Source organism: Lampetra planeri, chromosome 65, assembly GCF_965212315.1.
Source record: "Lampetra planeri chromosome 65, kcLamPlan1.2.h2, whole genome shotgun sequence".
NCBI lineage: Eukaryota > Metazoa > Chordata > Hyperoartia > Petromyzontiformes > Petromyzontidae > Lampetra > Lampetra planeri.
The window spans coordinates 1980318-1998375 of record NC_136171.1 but is presented as its reverse complement, the minus strand read 5'-3'; the positions used below and the strand labels follow the sequence as shown (position 1 = coordinate 1998375).

The 18058-nt window shown below is 47.1% G+C and overlaps 1 protein-coding gene across 1 annotated transcript; it reads left to right on the top strand.

The window, feature by feature from the left end:
- Window positions 1-501: 501 nt before the first annotated feature.
- On the top strand, window positions 502-13972 carry LOC144737158 (UDP-GlcNAc:betaGal beta-1,3-N-acetylglucosaminyltransferase 7-like). The gene is made up of 3 exons (XM_078619875.1): window positions 502-612; window positions 2882-3106; window positions 11564-13972. Exons 1-3 carry the CDS (start codon window positions 504-506, stop codon window positions 12571-12573), a joined length of 1344 nt encoding a protein of 447 aa, XP_078476001.1. The 5' UTR covers window positions 502-503; the 3' UTR covers window positions 12574-13972.
- Window positions 13973-18058: the final 4086 nt, after the last annotated feature.

Below are 18058 nucleotides of genomic sequence, written 5' to 3'. Positions count from 1 at the left end.
TAGCAGCCAAATACTCTAAACGCGTGATGTTGATTCTAAATGCAGAGGGGAAAATCGGAGGACTCTGAGAAAATTCCATGCGACCTTGGGGAGAAGATGCAAACTCCAAATATGGCGTCCATGATGATGACGATGATGATGGTGGTGATGGTAGTATGAGGAGCGGTTAAAGTGCTGCGCTAAGACCCGGTGAACCTACAGTAGTTTGATTCCCGCTCATGGCCAACACCACCAGTGACGATTATCTGAACCGGTCCTGGGTCTCCCCTAGGTCGACTCAGCCTCAAATGAGTACCTGGTGTGGTGTGTAGTAAACATCGCCACTGGGGAAGAAAAAGGCGGCCGGGCGTGGTATACCCACCCACCCCCTTCATGCACCGTGCCGGCCTTCATAGACGCTGCTACTGGCTATCAGCACTTGCCTCAACAGTCTGTTACAGGCTATACCGGGGTTTAACCTTTGTCTTTGTCTTCGTTGCCCGCGACGGTGCGTCCAGGAAAGGATGTTCATGATCCAGAAGCTGAGGAGGTGTTGGCGGACCTTGATGCCTGCGATGCTGGCGATCCTGGTGTTCATGACGCACATGTTCTTCAAAAACTACGTCTCCCGGGGTGTGTGAAGTCGTCGTCGTGAGGATGGTGTGCGTGCGTGCGTGACAGAATCGGAATCTTTATTTTAGACTGCAGGAGGAATGCGATGAGCTCCAAAGCTCCCTGTCGCACAGGTGTCCGGTAAGAGGGCAACGTTACAACAACAAACAGTAGAAACCACAAGAGTATAGGAACGATAAGCGAATCGCTTTTAAAATATATACACACAAATAAAACGACGTTATAATTTTATCTAAACCAGGTGAGGCCCATTGAGGTATGAAAACTTATTTTCCGGCAGCGACCTGGCCACAAATTTGCTCCGCGCGGCTTTGATCCGCGACGGAGAGACTTAACAGCTCTCCAGCGACCAGTTAAGAACAGCGACTGGCCGTTCCGCAGTGCGAGTGCCTGCCAAACCACCCACGATTCAGGCAATGGGGAACCGCCGCGTCGCTTACAACTTGCATCATCCCCACGCGCCACTCTGGTTTGCACACACAGGGACTCCTCTACTTGCAAACATTCGACTTACGAACTTTCAGAGATACGAACGAATCCGTCTGTATGGTCCAGTTGCCCGTTCGGACCGAGAGTCGTAAGTTGAACCACCGCGTAATAGATGGCGGTGGTGGCATCTACATCTGCAGAACTTGAAGAACCAGTGAAATCTACATCTGCAGAACGTGAAGAACCAGTGGCATCTACATCTGCAGAACGTGAAGAACCAGTGGCATCTACATCTACAGAACGTTCAGAACCAGTGACATTTATATCTGCAGAACATGAATAACCAGTAGCATCAACATCTGCAGAACGTGAAGAACCACTGGCATCTACATCTGCAGAACGTGAAGAACCAGTGGCATCTACATCTGCAGAACGTTAAGAACCAGTGGCATTTACATCTGCAGAAAGTGAAGAACCAGTGGCATCTACATCTGCAGAACGTGAAGAACCAGTGGCATCTACGTCTGCAGAAAGTGAAGAACCAGTGGCATCTACGTCTGCAGAACATGAAGAACCAGTGGCATCTACATATGCAGAACGTTCAGAACCAGTGGCATTTACATCTGCAGAAAGTGAAGATCCAGTGGCATCTACATCTGCAGAACGTGAGGCACCAGTGGTATCTACATCTGCAGAACGTGAAGAACCAGTGGCATCTACACTTCCAGGAGATTGCACAACTTTTATAGCCATTCCCCGTGTTTAGTGTACAACGTGTTTGCAATCGACAGGAGTAAAGTTGGACTTACAACAAATCGACTTACGAACAAACCTCTAGAACCTAACTCATCCGTAGGTAGAAGACTCCCTGTACTTGCCGTACGCTAGAAGACGGACTGGCCACAAATGATAGCTCAACAATGGGACTGATCATCATCGTGTGGACATTTATACCAGAGCCAGTCAATGGTGATGATGCTGCTGCTGCGTTGAAAGCGGCCCACTGGCATATTTGACAACACTCAACATCACTGAGATCCAGGTTTCAGCTGCCTGTAGTTAAACTGGGTTCTTCAACTGCAGTGAGTTGATTGTCTTAGGCCAGTCACCAGTGACTCGCATAGATATCTTCTTTCAGACGGTTTAAAGCAGTGGTTCTTAACCTGGGCTGCACTCACTCCCTGGGGGTGCGAGATGCCCTTTCTGGGGGTGTGAGACATGGCCAGATATTTTTAGAAGGTAAATCATCAAAACACAAATGAAGCAAGGTAACTTAAGTACAAAGTACTTTGTTTCATCAAACCCTATGTATTAACATTGTACATTGTTGATTTGAAGCTTTCGTGACTGCAGGAATCCATACTCTTTGCTTCTTTTGGTAAAGTCACGTGGGTAGAAAATAAAATAAATCACGACATACTCTCTCACTGGTTCAGCAGTTCCACTGCTGGATTATATTTTTTTCACCTGAGAACGACCGCTTGTGTTGCGATCGAAACGTCGTGATGTATTTTATACCTACGTGACTTTACCGAAAGAATCAAAGTATATTATACATTATTTTACGATTGAGAACCAAAGGGGTGCAAGGCATCAGTAAAGATTACGAACCACTGGTTTAGAGTATTTGACTACTGCTATGAATTTACACGGGACGGTGATAAGCCACCTCGTTGAGCCACCAGCTTTGATGGTCAGGTCGCTTCTAAGAAAATGGCTACATAGCTCAGTGGGCCTTTAGATGCTAAAAGAAAAAAAAAGTTTCGTTTTAACATTGTTGAAATTGTAATCCGAAATGTTTAAATCCGAGACGTATCCCGTCCCTCGACCACTCCCCCAGATATCAAGTTGATACAGGCGAAGGAATGGACCCCGCATACTCTCGCGTTGTCAACCAGCCAGCAAGCGTTCGAGGCGGCGGTGCAGATGAACGCGACCGCCACCACGAACGCGACAAACGGGATGCCGGGGCACCGCGGCTGGGACATCACAAGCAACACCTGCGAGCCCAAGGCCAAGTACCTCAAGCGGTGGTGGTTCAAGTCCTTCGACCCCCTCTTCAAAGGTGACGGGCGACGGTGCGCTCCCGGGGTCATCGTGGAGTTGGGATTGTGGGGCTGTGGGGTTATGGGGTCACAGGGTCGTGGGGTCACAGGGTCGTGGGGTGGTGGGTCATGGGGTCACGGGATCGTGGGGTCACAGGGTCGTGGGGTCACAGGGTCGTGGGGTCGCAGGGTCGTGGGGTCACAGGGTCGTGGGGTCACAGGGTCGTGGGGTTGTGGGGTCGTGGGGTCATGGTGTTTCCGCCTCCGAGAGCGGTCGTCTCAGCAAGCGTCGTGACATCACTCGACCCCCCAAAAGATGACATCGCAGAACTACTTTTCTCTGATCTATGCTCTGATCTCTATCTGGTTGTCTCTCGTCGAAGTTCATTTACATTGTCTCTGCTTTGATTTCTATTTAGATGATTTCTATTTAGATGATGACCCAAGTTCACGATTACAATGAGCTTTTGGGTTATCATCGTGGTTAAACAACAAATACAAACATGAACTATAGTTTACTGCATTTCTGAAATCAATGTAACAGTCGAATTTACATCGTTAGGTGATAGAAATGTTTACTTGAGTAGCGTATATAATTAATCACACTGACACAGAGTAACAGGTCACCTGCTTACACTTTATTAATCTTATTCTTGCGCCAGTTGTAGGCACACCTATGACTGCCTCTCACTGTCATCACACACGCCGCTTCCCCCTCCTACCTGCTCTCACCTATCCCACACTGCACCTACCCTCTCCTATCCCGCCGCTGCCCCTGCTCTTACCCACGCTGCCTCGTACCCACTCACCCGTCTATCCCGGGCGGGGGGTTCAGCCAACACCCGCCCGGCGACGGTATAAGGGGCAAGGTCCCGCTGACGGCCCAAGTGGCAGCGGCGAGATGTCTTCTCTCTTGGTCCCCGAATAACTCTCCGCTACTCACGCACACTCCTCTTTATATACACCTCCCCCTTCCAAGTCCTCAGGTGCCCCCACTTAAGCTGTCATCTCCACGGCGCCTCCCGCACTTGCTAACCCATAATCATCGCCCCCATCTCACGTCTCTCCGGCGCAAACTCCGTGCCCCAACGCGCACACCTGCTCGTCCCCAATTGCACCCTCTTGACTGCGCGCACTGCATACATCCCTACTCTACAATTGTAGTTGGAACAGTCCATAACGCTGTCTTGGCAAGTCACGTCTCGTTGTCTCGTCAAGGAGCATAAACCATGATCACACAAACTCCGGTCATCTTCACAGCAGCTTGCTTTTGGTTGGCCGTCGAACAAAGATGGTCACTGGCATCGCGCAGCGCTTTCAGATGCGTTTTTGCAGCCGTCTGGAAAGCTCTTCCTTCTGATATTAGGAAGCCATTGGGAGCTACGCATTTTTCATTAATCTCGATTGAAAACGAATTTCTTTAGAACTACTTTTTGTGTACTACATTACTGTACACTACACTACTTTACACTCCACTACTATACACTAAACTGTACACATTAATATGCACTATTGTACTATATACACTATACTACTATTCACTACACCACTATACTTAATTGAAAACTAATTTCTTTCGAACTGCTTTTTGTGTTTAGTTTGTTGTACTCCTTCCTGCACCTTCGATTGACGCGGTTAGCTATGTACGGTGCGAAAGAAGTTCAACGTACATACATATACATCTGCTCACTGGATTATACGAATATAGTGAACAATACTTTTGGATTACTATGCATGAGCACGGACATTGTACTCTAGTGGTAGTGCCTTATGCCGATTAATCCCAACTCCAAGCCCAGCCAGCCGAACAAACCAACGGTCTGGAATCTTACCGAGTGAGAAAACGAAGGAATGGCTAGGGCACGGCTTGCATTCCATAGCACGCCACATCACACGTCTGGACTGATGTGTTTGACATCGAACAGACGCTAATGTGTGTCGCGCGTAGTCCAATATTGACAGGGTGCGCGTGTTATTTTCAGTTCCAGCTGAGCTCCGTTTCCAATTCACATCCGCTCATCCGTCTCGAGTCATCTCGAGACATCTCCAGGATCTCTTAGCGTACAGTCGTACATTAGCGTACAGTCGTAATCCTGCGTCTCTGTAGAAACCGGTGACCCTTTCCAAGAAAGACAAAGTTCCCCCATATAGCCTTCCACAGACTGTAATACGGGCAAGTGCTCTTGGCGAGCGCCTAAGAACGTCACGTGATGGGGGGAATGGCGAACACTACACCCGGCTGCCTTTGTCTGATAATTACTACACACCGCACCAGGTACTCATTTGAGGCTGAGTAGACCTACGGCAGGCCCAGACCCAGGACCGACCAGTGTTGAGCGGGAATAGAACTCGGTCCACCGGGTCTGTAACCCGGTACGGCAACCGCTGCGCTACCGCTCTTCCCATACTCTTCCAACAAATACATGGACAAAGATTGAACAAAGATCCCCCATATAGCCTCAACAGTCTGTTTGGGCAAGTGCTGTTAGCGAGCACCTATGAAGGCCGGCACGGCACACGAGGGGGTGGGTGGCCAGCACCATGCCCGGCCGCCTTCATCTCCCTCGTGATAACGTTTACGCACTGCACCAGGTACTCATTTGAGGTTGAGTCGACCTCGATGAGGCCCAAGCCTGGTTCAGATTTTAGTCACTGGGGTTGGCCGCCATCGGGAGTCGAACTCGGTCCGCCAAGTTCGTGGCACGGCGCGCTAACCGCTGTGCCACTGCTCCTCTCCATTCCCTTCCAAGCACTGCTGACCCGCACACACATCCTCCCTTTTAACCCCGTGGACTCCGCGCTCACTCCTCTGTAATGGGACCACTCATGGTGTAACATGAGGCTGGGCGCCAGGGTGGTGGCGGCTGCAGTGGTGCCACATGGCAAGAACAGGGCCTGGGTTCGATTCCTAACTCGGGCGCCTTTCTCCAACTATTTTGTATTTTACCAGGTAAGGCCCACTAAGCGGCTATATGGCTCTTTTTCAGAAGCGAACTGGCTATCAACAAATGATAGGTCAATAATGTGGCTTATCATCGTGTGGACATTTATAGCAGCCAAATACTCTAAACGTGCTACATTAATTCTAATTGTGGAGGGAAAAACCGGAGGACCCAGGCAAAAATCCACACGACCACGAGGTAAAGAGAGATATGCAAACTCCAAATATACAGCAAGCATCATCATGTTCAGGATCGAACCCACGACCTCCTAGCCACCGTGGCACACTGCTCGTGCTGTTTGTTGCTGACCACATGGATTTTTTTACATTGGGGCCTGTGCTCATTAACCAACTATTGGACATCTGTGAAAAAGAGCTTCACAGCTCATCGGATTCCTCCAGTATAAATATTCCAATTGCGATTCTGAACAGTGATGCGGTGAAAATGGAGCCGCAACAAAACTCCAACCAATTTAACATCCGAATGCTAACCACTATCACATTCAACAATAACAATATGCCCTGAATTTACCCAGCGACCACAGGGAGACATACCTGTCAACCCATACGGTTTCCTCACATTCTTGGAAAGGGAAATAGAGTTTTCAGGTCCATACGGCATACAGCCGTTGCAATACGGGCAAAACATATGTTTTGTCTATTTGTGTTTCTCCCTTGTGATAATACTTTGTAGGATGAACGTTGAGATTTATAAGGGGCACGGGGTAACCAATGAGGTCTGAATTGGTCTGTAGTAATGTAGGCACTGATGGGGAGAGAGAGAGAGATGCAAACTCCAAATATACAGCAGGTGTAACCGGCTCACCCTCTCGTGATCGTAAAGAGGGGACAGGCCAGCTAATACAGACACGAATAAGATAACCCGTAAAAACAAAGTTTTTCACTATAAATCCTTTATATGCGTGGCGGCTAGAGTCCTCTCGTCCTCTGGCTTGAGATGGCTGCCACCTATGGGTCAGATGATTGCATGGCACCATTAAGTAATTGGTAATTCAATATAATATTTTTGTCCTAAAAAGTGTAAAATTTTGGAATTTTTTTTCACGAAAATGCATTGTCACGCACAATGAGTCTGTGTGGAAAATGTCAGCTCGATTGGATCCCGGGAAGTGGGTTAAAAAATGGCCGAAAGATTTGCACGGTCCTAAGCAAGCAAGCAAGTGAACTTAATATAAAGGATTTAAAAATAGACGAGTTCGGAGGCGACGAGTGAACACTCTGCGCTGTCTTCTGCCCTCCTCTTGAGGATCGAGTGACTCCACCACCGTGGCACCCCAGAGGGTTGTTGAACGGCAACTCTTTATTTCAAAGGGTTCTTCTGAGGAGCATTATTATGACCGAGATGTACACCAATCATCTCCACGTTACACAGCACCCAAATCTCAATAATGATAACACCTGCTTATCATATAAAATACAAATTTAACGTAAAACATCTGAAATATTTAACATTTAACAAAAGCACCTTAAAGAAACACATTGAGTGCCTTCGAAATACCCTACCCTAGTCACAGCCACTGTAATAATACTGCACAAATTTAAATAGATTTGCTTGTATGATAATAAAACAACATTTTACAATCCAATTGTATTAATACATATCTGAATCAGAACAATTTCTACCAAAATACGAAGATAATTCGGCTCACTCTATCAGCTCAATGTTACATAAAGAGCTGCAGGGCGGCCATTTTGTGCGAGTTTATTTTCCCAACAACAAAACTAAATATCACTAAATTTGATCAATCATTACACAATTAACCCCTAATTTTAACCACTATAATATTCGTATCACATTCGTATCACTTGAATTTATCAAACTTGACAGCTTATTTAGCACTCGTGATATATATATATAACTAAGTACCATGGTGCCATCTTGTTTTTCAACTTTCCCGTGCAAAAACAAACAAAATAAAACTCAAAATAATTTAACTTATCATACCTCTAATTATGACCAGATGCACACAAATCGACCCACGTTACACAGCACCTCACTGCTCAATCCCTGTACTGATGGGATTTACTAATAGGGTTTTCCCCTTTTTTCTGGCAACAAAACTGACACCTTTTGTATGGAATCATGCTTACATTGACCAGAATACTTGCAGTCAAATGCATGGGGTCATCTGCTCGAACACCATATGAGACTTGGCTCTAAAGAAAGCTGTCTCTGGTGTGGACCAATCAGTTTCAAAGACAATGCATACATTTTCAGAGTATTGTTTTTTGTTTGTTTGCATTTGACTGCAAGTATTGTGGTTAATGTAAGCATGATTCCTTGCAAAAGATGTCAGTTTTGTTGCCAGAAAAAAGGGGAAAACCCCTATTAGTATATTTTGGTACTGGCAAAGGAGGTCCCATGATGATGATGGGATTTAGTTCAATTGTTAACATTCTGCAACCACGCCTGAATAACTAGATTGATTAAATTCCTCAAATCGTCTTGAATGATCAAAATATTAACTGTGAATTAAACAATCAGCAGCTAATTAACATTACTTAATCCCTATCAGTTAATCAATATTAGAATAATAGTAATTAATTATTAAACAGTTACACAGGGTGCTTCAAAAAAATGTTTACACTTACATGGGACTATCGTTTTTTAATGGAAAGAGAACAGATAATACACTGCAACATGATAACAAATGTAATGTTAATAGCTTCAAAGAGTGTCCACTTGTTCGCCATCATTGTCAACACATGCATGGAATCTTCTCCAGGTGGTCTCCAGAGCAGCCCAAAGGCATACAGGAATACCTTACACTTTCGTCTGGTTAGGGACCAGAGCATGGAAGAATGTCAGAAATGGACGAATGTCAAAGCAGAGCCTTTATTTAGCTTGCAAATGTATTTTGGCGGGCGAAAAACGTACATGCAAATAACTACAGTAAATATTAAAACCCACTAAGTTTGATTATGCCAAGCTTTTCTTGCAAATTGAGAACCTTATGGGTTCTTTTAGCTCTACTATCATCACACTTAGGGCCCATTATGAATTTATTAAAGCACAAAAATAGGTACTTTACATTAATCACAAAAATAAGCACAGTATGAATACTGTACACGTGTTTTACGAAAATAACTATGAACACTGTAGTATTAGGCTGTTATCACAAGAAATAACTATGAATTGTTTACAGTATAATCACATAAATAAGTACAGTATTAATAATATATGAATAAACACAAATATAAGAGATGCTCACTGAACGACTTATATTCAAAGACTGAACGAAAAAGATGGCGCGTGGCGCGAACATCGTGGAAGGTTGGAGGAAATTGGACCAAAGAGGAAAGCGCGTGGACGAAATTTGAAATGTTGTTATAATTGAAAACGTCCGAAAGAGCGAAGCGGCGAAGGTCAAGGTATCGCTGTATTTATTGTGGTATAGTTACACCCTGTAAAGAGCTATGTTTTTACTGGTAGGAACCTCTTCGTTACACCAGCCCACAGGGGATTATTTTGCCCGTCCGTCCGTCGTGCAGGGAGGGGCTGGGTGGGGAGGTAGGGGCTGGGTGGGGAGGGTGGGGAGGGGCCGGGTGGAGAGGGTGGGTCTGAGTGGGGAGGGGAGGGTGGGGAGAGGCTGGGTGGGGAGGGTGGGGAGGGGCTGGGTGGAGAGGGTGGGTCTGAGTGGGGAGGGGAGGGTGGGGAGGGGCTGGGTGGGGAGGGTGGGGCTAGGTGGGGGGTGAGAGGGGTGGGGCTGGGTGGGGGTGGGAGGGGTGGGGCTGGGTGGGGAGGGGCTGGTCACCCCGTGGTGCCCTTATACAACTCAACGTTTAACCTACAATGAGGGGAAAAAGTATTTTATCCCTTGCTGATTTTGTACGTTTGCCCACTGACAAAGAAATGATCAGTCTATAATTTTAATGGTAGGTTTATTTGAACAGTGAGAGACAGAATAACAACAACAAAATCCAGAAAAACGCATGTCAAAAATGTTATAAATTGGTTTGCATGTTAATGAGGGAAATAAGTATTTGACCCCTCTGCAAAACAGAGGGGTCAAGATTTGACGGTACATGGCCCCGTCCATCGTCCCTTTGATGCGGTGAAGTTGTCCTGTCCCCTTAGCAGAAAAACACCCCCAAAGCATAATGTTTCCACCTCCATGTTTGACGGTGGGGATGGTGTTCTTGGGGTCATAGGCAGCATTCCTCCTCCTCCAAACACGGCGAGTTGAGTTGATTTCCAAAGAGCTCCATTTTGGTCTCATCTGACCAGTTATCCTCTGAATCATTTAGATGTGCATTGGCAAACTTCAGACGGGCATGTAAATGTGCTTTCTTGAGCAGGGGGACCTTGCGGGTGCTGAAGGATTTAAGTTCTTCACTGCATAGTGTGTTACCAACTGTTTTCTTGGTGACTATGGTCCCAGCTGCCTTGAGATCATTGACAATATCCTCTCGTGTAGTTCTGGGCTGATTCCTCACCGTTCTCATGATCATTGCAACTCCACGAGGTGAGATCTTGCATGGAGCCCCAGGCCGAGGGAGATTGACAGTTCTTTTGTGTTTCTTCCATTTGCGAATATTCGCACCAACTGTTGTCACCTTCTCACCAAGCTGCTTGGCGATGGTCTTGTAGCCCATTCCAGCCTTGTGTAGGTCTACAATCTTGTCCCTGACATCCTTAGAGAGCTCTTTGGTCTTGGCCATGGTGGAGAGTTTGGAATCTGATTGATTGTTTCTGTGAACAGGTGTCTTTTATACAGGTATCAAGCTGAGATTAGGAGCACTCCCTTTAAGAGTGTGCTCCTAATCTCAGCTCGTTACCTGTATAAAAGACACCTGGGAGCCAGAAACCTTTCTGATTGAGAGGGGGTCAAATACTTATTTCCCTCATTAAAATGCAAATCAATGTATAACATTTTTGACGTGCGTTTTTCTGGATTTTGTTGTTGTTATTCTGTCTCTCACTTTTCAAATAAACCTAACATTAAAATTATAGACTGATCATTTTTTTGTCAGTGGGCAAACGTACAAAATCAGCAGGGGATCAAATACTTTTTTCCCTCACTGTACACACGCCGGCTTGTGCCCGCCCTCACAGTCGGGCATATTTGCAGAATACACCACGCCACCGTTGACCCTGGCTATTGACCGAGCAACCCAACGTTCCTACCAGCTCCCTCCGCAAGAATGTGTAACGGAGCTGTAAATCTGTGTTTGTTATCTGTAGTATCCACCCAAAACTGAATGGGTGCCCTATACCCTGAATTGATTACTCCACTGGCGGATATGCCCTACTGTGCAGTCGCGTGAATATATGGGTCCAATCCATGGTCATAATTATCTCCATTCACAATTACATGTGTGATTCATTACATTAAGCCCATGCCGGCTACACAGGCATCGTCAGGGTTGGGATGGAACTCAAGACCTCCTGCATACCAGGCGAGGTAGTTAACATCTCTTAGTCACCACGGCGCCCAGCATTCACCTGAACCTCCAACCCTGCCTCCTCACTCGCAATTCCCTCACCCACCCCCCTTCCGTCCCCCCTCCATAGACTACGTGCTCTACCGCCACTGCCGCCTCTTCCCGATGCTGCACAACTTCCCAGAGGTGTGTGGCGGTCAAGGCGATGACAGAGATGGTGGTGATGGCGACGGTAACAACAGCGGCGGAGACGCAGACACAGACGTGGACCAGCAGCAGCCGCAGCGTCCTTTCCTGCTGCTCGTCATCAAGAGCAGCCCCTCGAACTTTGACCGGCGCGACGCCATCCGCCGCACGTGGGGTCGCAACGGCGCGGCGACGACGACGGCGGCCGACGGGCGGCCCCTTGTCGTGCACACGCTCTTCCTGCTGGGCGTGCGGCCGCCCTCGCCCCCTTCCCCCACCGACAGCCGCGACGACGACCGCGGCAAACGTGCACGCGTCCAGAGGATGGTGGACCTGGAGGCGCGCCTGCACGGCGACCTGCTCCAGTGGGACTTCCACGACTCCTTCTACAACCTCACGCTCAAGGACATCAACTTCCTGCGCTGGTTCGAGGCCTACTGCCCGGCCGTCGCCTACGTCTACAAGGGGGACGACGACGTCTTCGTCAACGTGGAGAACCTCCTGACGTACCTCGCCACGTTCAGCCGCGACGGCTCCGCCCCCCTCTTCGTCGGGCGCACGCAGCAGCAGGCGCCGCCGATACGCAGCGCCGAGAGCAAGTACTTCGTGCCGCGCGAGATGTACCGACGGTGGACGTACCCGGATTACGCGAGCGGCGGCGGCTTTGTGATGTCGCGGGCAGCCGCCGTGAGGATCCACGAGGTGTCGCGCGACATCAAGCCGTTCCCCATCGACGACGTGTGGATCGGGATGTGCCTGGAGAAGGCGGGCCTCGCCGTGACGCAGCACGAAGGCTTCCGCACCTTCGGCCTCGAGGCGGAGAACCTGGAGGAGGGGGTGGAGAAGAAGAGCCCCCTGTGCATCTACAGGTCCTCCATGATATTCCACAGGTTCCTACCACAGGAAATGCTGGACATGTGGGTGGACTTCAAGAATGCTTCCATACAATGTTAGCTGTGGCAAGTGACGACGGTTTTCTCGGTGTGGACAGAAATCCCTCGCCAGCCGTGCTTTTTTTTCTTTCTTTTCCCTGCATCCGCGGTATTTATGTATCCACGGTTTTCCTTCGGCATGCCGGTTTGGAATTTTGTGTTTCCGCGATTTAGCACGGGCAAACCCAGCGCTTGTCATTTCAAATCCACCCGCAAACTGCGTTCCCTCCCTCCATCATCGTCTCATCTCCCAGCTCCCACCACCCTCTTCTTCCTTCTCACAACCACCTCTCCCGTCAACTCATCAACGTCATCATCATCATCACCATGGACTTCAACCCTCAGTATTAAAGGTAAGTAACATTATTTTAATTGTTTCCTTAATTATGTTCTTTGAACGTTTATTGTTTTTATTGTATAACGTTGTGTATTTTATTCGTGTTTAAGTGAGGAAAGGGCAACCTGGTTAGACTTTGACGAGCGTGACCGTGGTTACCATGACCCCAAATATATCTGACAAGGTTTTGCTAACCACGGCGGGTCTTTAAGGGTTGTAACCACCACGGTTGGTGAGGGATTGCTGTATTTATACAGGAACTCCTCTATTTACAAACGAGTTAGGTTCCAGAAGTCTGTTCATAAGTCCAACATTCCTCCTGTCGATTCCAAACATGCTGTACGGCATGTACACTAAACACAGGGAATGGCTTTAAAAGTTGTATAATCTCCTGTAGATGTAGATGCCACTGGTTCTTGATGTTCTGCAGATGTAGATACCACCATCGCCATTTTTGCGGCTCTCGGTCCAAACGGACAACTGGACATACGGACAGCTTTGTCCGTATCTCTGAAAGTTCTGAAGGTCACGAGTCGAATGTAGAGGGGTGTGATGGTTAGTAACACCGCTGGACTTGTTATGAAGAAGTTACCGGTTCGATTTAGTCTCCCGGCGAATAACCCCAAAATATTGTTTTTCTGCAGATCTCTATGATAAAAAAACACTCATATATGTGATGTTTAAGTTAAGAAAATTTGTTTGTTAACGAGCAAATCGACAATTTGTATTAAAGGATGTTTTTATCTTGTTTTTTTTTTTACAAAAGTCCATACAAAAACACGCACTCACTTAAAGAGATAAAAAAAAAATCCTGCTCAGATTACTCAAAATTAAGCACAACTGACGATTTCGATTGCTACGCTTTCGATTTCGAATGAATGCTCACGATCGACCGATTTATGTTTGCTCAGTGATAATTTAACTTTCCTGGCTCCCGCCCACTCGTTGGATGAGAGCAGAGCTACATCAGTCAAAATCAATCAACGACTGTATTGTAGATGCGATCACGTGGATTTCGGATGAACTGGAGCACATACTTGTTCGGTTTAAGCACGCGACTTGTAATAAACATTTCCAAGAATAACAATGTTTCACTCTTTTTAGATTATTAATTTGGGCTTCAGGGAAAATCCATGAGCCATAATTCCAGGTGCATGGTTAATATGCAAATCGGATAAACCGCAAGCGGATAATCGAGTCTACTGTATATATGTGTCAAAACGTACCATATCTTTCTCAAAGACAATGGATATCCTGTTAGTTGTCCATGATATAGCTCAATAACCTCTTAAAGAGTGCCATGGTGGAGAGATGTAAACTACCTCACCTGGTATACAGGAGATTGTGGTTTCGATCCCGACCCTGATGCCTGCTGCTGTATATTTGGAGTTTGCGCGTTCTCCCCGTGGTCACGTGGGTTTTTATCCGGGTCCTCTGGTTTTCCACTCCACATTTAGAAACGTGCATACATTTCCACGTGATAAGCCACTTATGTTGAGTTATCATTTGTGATAGCCAGTTCGCTTTTGAAAAAGAGCTATACAACTCAGTGGGCCTTACCTGGTAAAATAAAATTCATAGTGTGTAGTATGGTACGTTTTGACACATATATCGCAGCAGCAGGGGCTTTTGGCTGGTCGTCGAACAAAGACGGTCACCGCATCGCGCGCTTTCAGATGCGCTTTTGCGGCCGTCTGGAACGCTCTTCCCTCCGATATTAGGAATCCGCCGGAGCTATGCACCTTTAAATTATCTAGATGTGAAAACGTATTTCTCTCTAACTGATTGTCGTCTTTAGTTCGTTGTTCCCTCCGCCCCCCGCACCTCCGATTATTGTGGTTGTACAGCGCGAAGGAATCTCAACGTGCAGCTGGTCCGCAAACTGCAACACGCTGATGGGGAAAAAAACACATCAGGTGACAAAGTCCAAAAAGAACTGGACTGCTTGCCCTTGCCGACACCCATCCTCTTGTGGATGAGGCAGACTTAACACCGTTGCCACACAAAAGGCTAGGCAAAGCAGCGGGGCAGGGATGTTCAACCACGTGTTTAGTTTAACCTGTAGGCATTCGCGACCAATATTATGTGTGTTTAGTTTGTTGTCCTTCCCCTATCCTTACCTCCGATTAGTGCGGTTGGGGTTAGATTGCGTAAATATAAATGCGTTGTGAAGCCTGTCACCACCTGACACAGCCAGGTTTGTCACGTAAAGAGTAAATCCACTACGTTTACAATTTGAGCACCGTGACGTTTCGCCAGTAATTACAACAACCAGCATCATCAGGCAACGGCCGGAGTTGGAGAAATCCTCCTGCTGTTTCGGTCTTAAATAGCGGGGGAATGTGATGTCGTCACGTGTGAGCCAATCAGGTGCGACGGCCAGAGGAGGGCGGTTAATGTATACATATAAATCACGCGACACATTTATGTGTTTAACGACACATTTATATTTGCGCGATCTAACCCAAAACACCTCTATCATGGATGACATTGGTCGCGAAAGCCTCCTACGTGTTGAACTTCCACGAACATCCGTGCGTCCGCCATCATCCCAGCGGGGTGGAAGGCCACACAGACCATCGGGCATCCCTGAAGGCACGAAGAAGAAGACTCCACCGACTACAAAAGGAGCTACTGACGAATGTCGTTCATTCAGTGCTCTGGTTTTTTTTCCTTCTCATTTTAGTTCTTAAAATGTTAGTTTTTTTCCCAATGAGGCTAAGCGACGCACACAAGCCCCCGCTAACAATGCGGCGCCGATGGTTTCTGGGGATAGGGTGGGAGAAAACCGAAAAAAAGATCGTCTTGGTTCTTTCGGTAAAGTCACGTAGAAGGGAAATAATAAAATAATAAAAATTTAACATAATACAATTATTTTTTATTATTATTTCGCTTCTACGTGACTTTACCGAAAGAACCAAGAAGATGAATCCCTGCAGTCACGAAAGCTTTAAATCGAAACGAAAAAAAGATGCGAATGGGTCGGAGAGAGATAGGAGGGGCATGCTTGAGATAGGGATGCTTGAACTTTTGGGGTGCTTGAAATCGTACCGTACGGTACGTTGAACTTCTTTCGCGCACCGTATATAAACCATGCTAATTCGGAAGGTGCGGTACGTGTCTCAGTGCGGGTAAAAGGGATTGCTCGGGATAGGTGGGAGCTTGTGTTTATAGGGGGGAGCGTGGATAGAGTGGTCAGGAGAGTTGCCGACATTCTAGGGGGGGGGAGGAGATCGCGTGTGGGTGGCAAAGGGACACGGGAGAAGTCGTCTGACATAATAATTCAAATGTATAATTGAACCTCAAGGCGGGACCCCCGGAGTCCCGAATAAACAGAATGCAAAATCGAAATTAATTTATTTGTTTTTGGCGACTCCGTCCCACCTCGCACATAAATGCCGCGACCCACCAGAAATCAATCCTCTCGTTCTTCACCAAGCCCCCGTCGTTGCCAAAATTGCCATAGTCATAAACAAAACTTTGCAATTTTGATTAGCGCTTCGTGTGGAGCTCATTGAGAGGAATAGATTGCCGCGTCGTTCGCCTCCAACAGACATAAAATGACGTCGCAACGCAGTTTATGCGAGAGCCGGGGGCTTATGGGACCCCGGGGTCCCGCCATAAGGTTAATTTATTTCTCATTCCATGTTAGGAGCCCGATGCGCCAATGTACGAAAAGCAGGAAACAACAACAGAACCCAGGGGCAACCGAGCAAACCGAGGGAAGGCCACTTTAAAGAGATGGGTTTTCAAAGCAGACTTGAATATATCTTCATAATAAACTTTTTTGGGTTAGATCGCGTTATTTATAAATGTGTCGTAACTCTCCACCACCCGACACGACCAATCAGTAAAAAAGTGTCAAAAAGGGTAGGGAGGGGCTGGGTGGGGAGGGTGGGGAGGGGCTGGGAGGGCAGGGAGGGGCTGGGTGGGGAGGAGGGTGGGGAGGGGCTGGGTGTGGAGGGGCTGGGTGTGGAGATTGGGGAGGGGCTGGGTGGGGAGGGTGGGGCTGGGAGAGGTGGGGCTGGGTGGGGAGGGGCTGGTCACCCCGTGGTGCCCTTATAAAACTCAACGTTTAACCTACACACTACACTATACACGACACGATACGCTACAATTATACAGGTAGGAACAACAGGATCCACACTGCCCACCAGGGATTATTTGTCTGTCGTGCACGAATGCGCTGTCCAACCAAGTTCCTACCTGTCCACTCAGAAGGAACGTGTTTTGTAAGACAACCACGCTGGTTACACTTTAAATTCCACCACTGCGCTTGCTGCATTTAGTTGCAACTGAGCCCACAAATAAGAAAGGGACGCTATTCGACTTGTTGTTGGTGTGGTTCATTATAAATAGCATCGACGACGTCAATCCCTGTACCGAGTTTTACCGATATTAAACCCTGAGATGTGAAGACGGAGAATTGTGGCTGAGAAAATTGAGAGGTGTGAGCGGAGGGAATGAGAGAGGGGCCATGGAGATGATAGGGGATGTCGGCAAGAGTGAATAGAGGAGAGATCTGTGGATTAAGATGTTATGGTAAATGGAGGGAGCTGTGTGGGATGGTCGTGGAATAAAAGGACTGTAACCCTTCCCTGTCTCTGCGTGTTGGTGTGAAGAATATCCGCTCCACCCCATTAAGACTGGAAACGATTATTAAGCATTATGGTTTCGCAATTGTACAGTGACATTAGAAAGTCACATAATGAAGAAATGAGACCAGACATGAAAGTATGTTTCATCTGTTTAGTTGATTAACTATGTGCAATAGGGACCCACCTATCCCACATCCTCAATACGTCGATTTGGATCATGTCGTTCCATTTGAATGTATTTGATGTAAAAAAACACATTAGAATCAGTTGGTTAGTTCCCGAGTAAAACACCCTGAGGTGACACGTTATTTTTCAAGGGAGACTCGGCCGGCAGACAACATCAAAGCATTCCACAATTGAACAAATTAGTTCCAAGGGTGCAAAACTAGTTTCTATTGGCCAAGACAAATTCGAGAATCTATCGAAATTGAGAGAAATTTAAATTTTTTTAACTGTTCGGATAGCTACCGCCTTAGTGCTTCTTGGAAGCGAATTGCCAAATAACACATTGTATAAATGCAAGCCTATACAGGTCGCAATACTTCAACGGGGATCACCGTTGAGCAATAACA

Excerpts from the sequence above, each read along its gene's own strand:
- LOC144737158 (XM_078619875.1), top strand. The coding sequence starts at position 504 with ATGTTCATGATCCAGAAGCTGAGGAGGTGTTGGCGGACCTTGATGCCT. Across the intron at positions 613-2,881 it reads CAAAAACTACGTCTCCCGGG|ATATCAAGTTGATACAGGCG; the intron begins GTGTGTGAAGTC and ends CCACTCCCCCAG. Across the intron at positions 3,107-11,563 it reads CTTCGACCCCCTCTTCAAAG|ACTACGTGCTCTACCGCCAC; the intron begins GTGACGGGCGAC and ends CCCCCTCCATAG.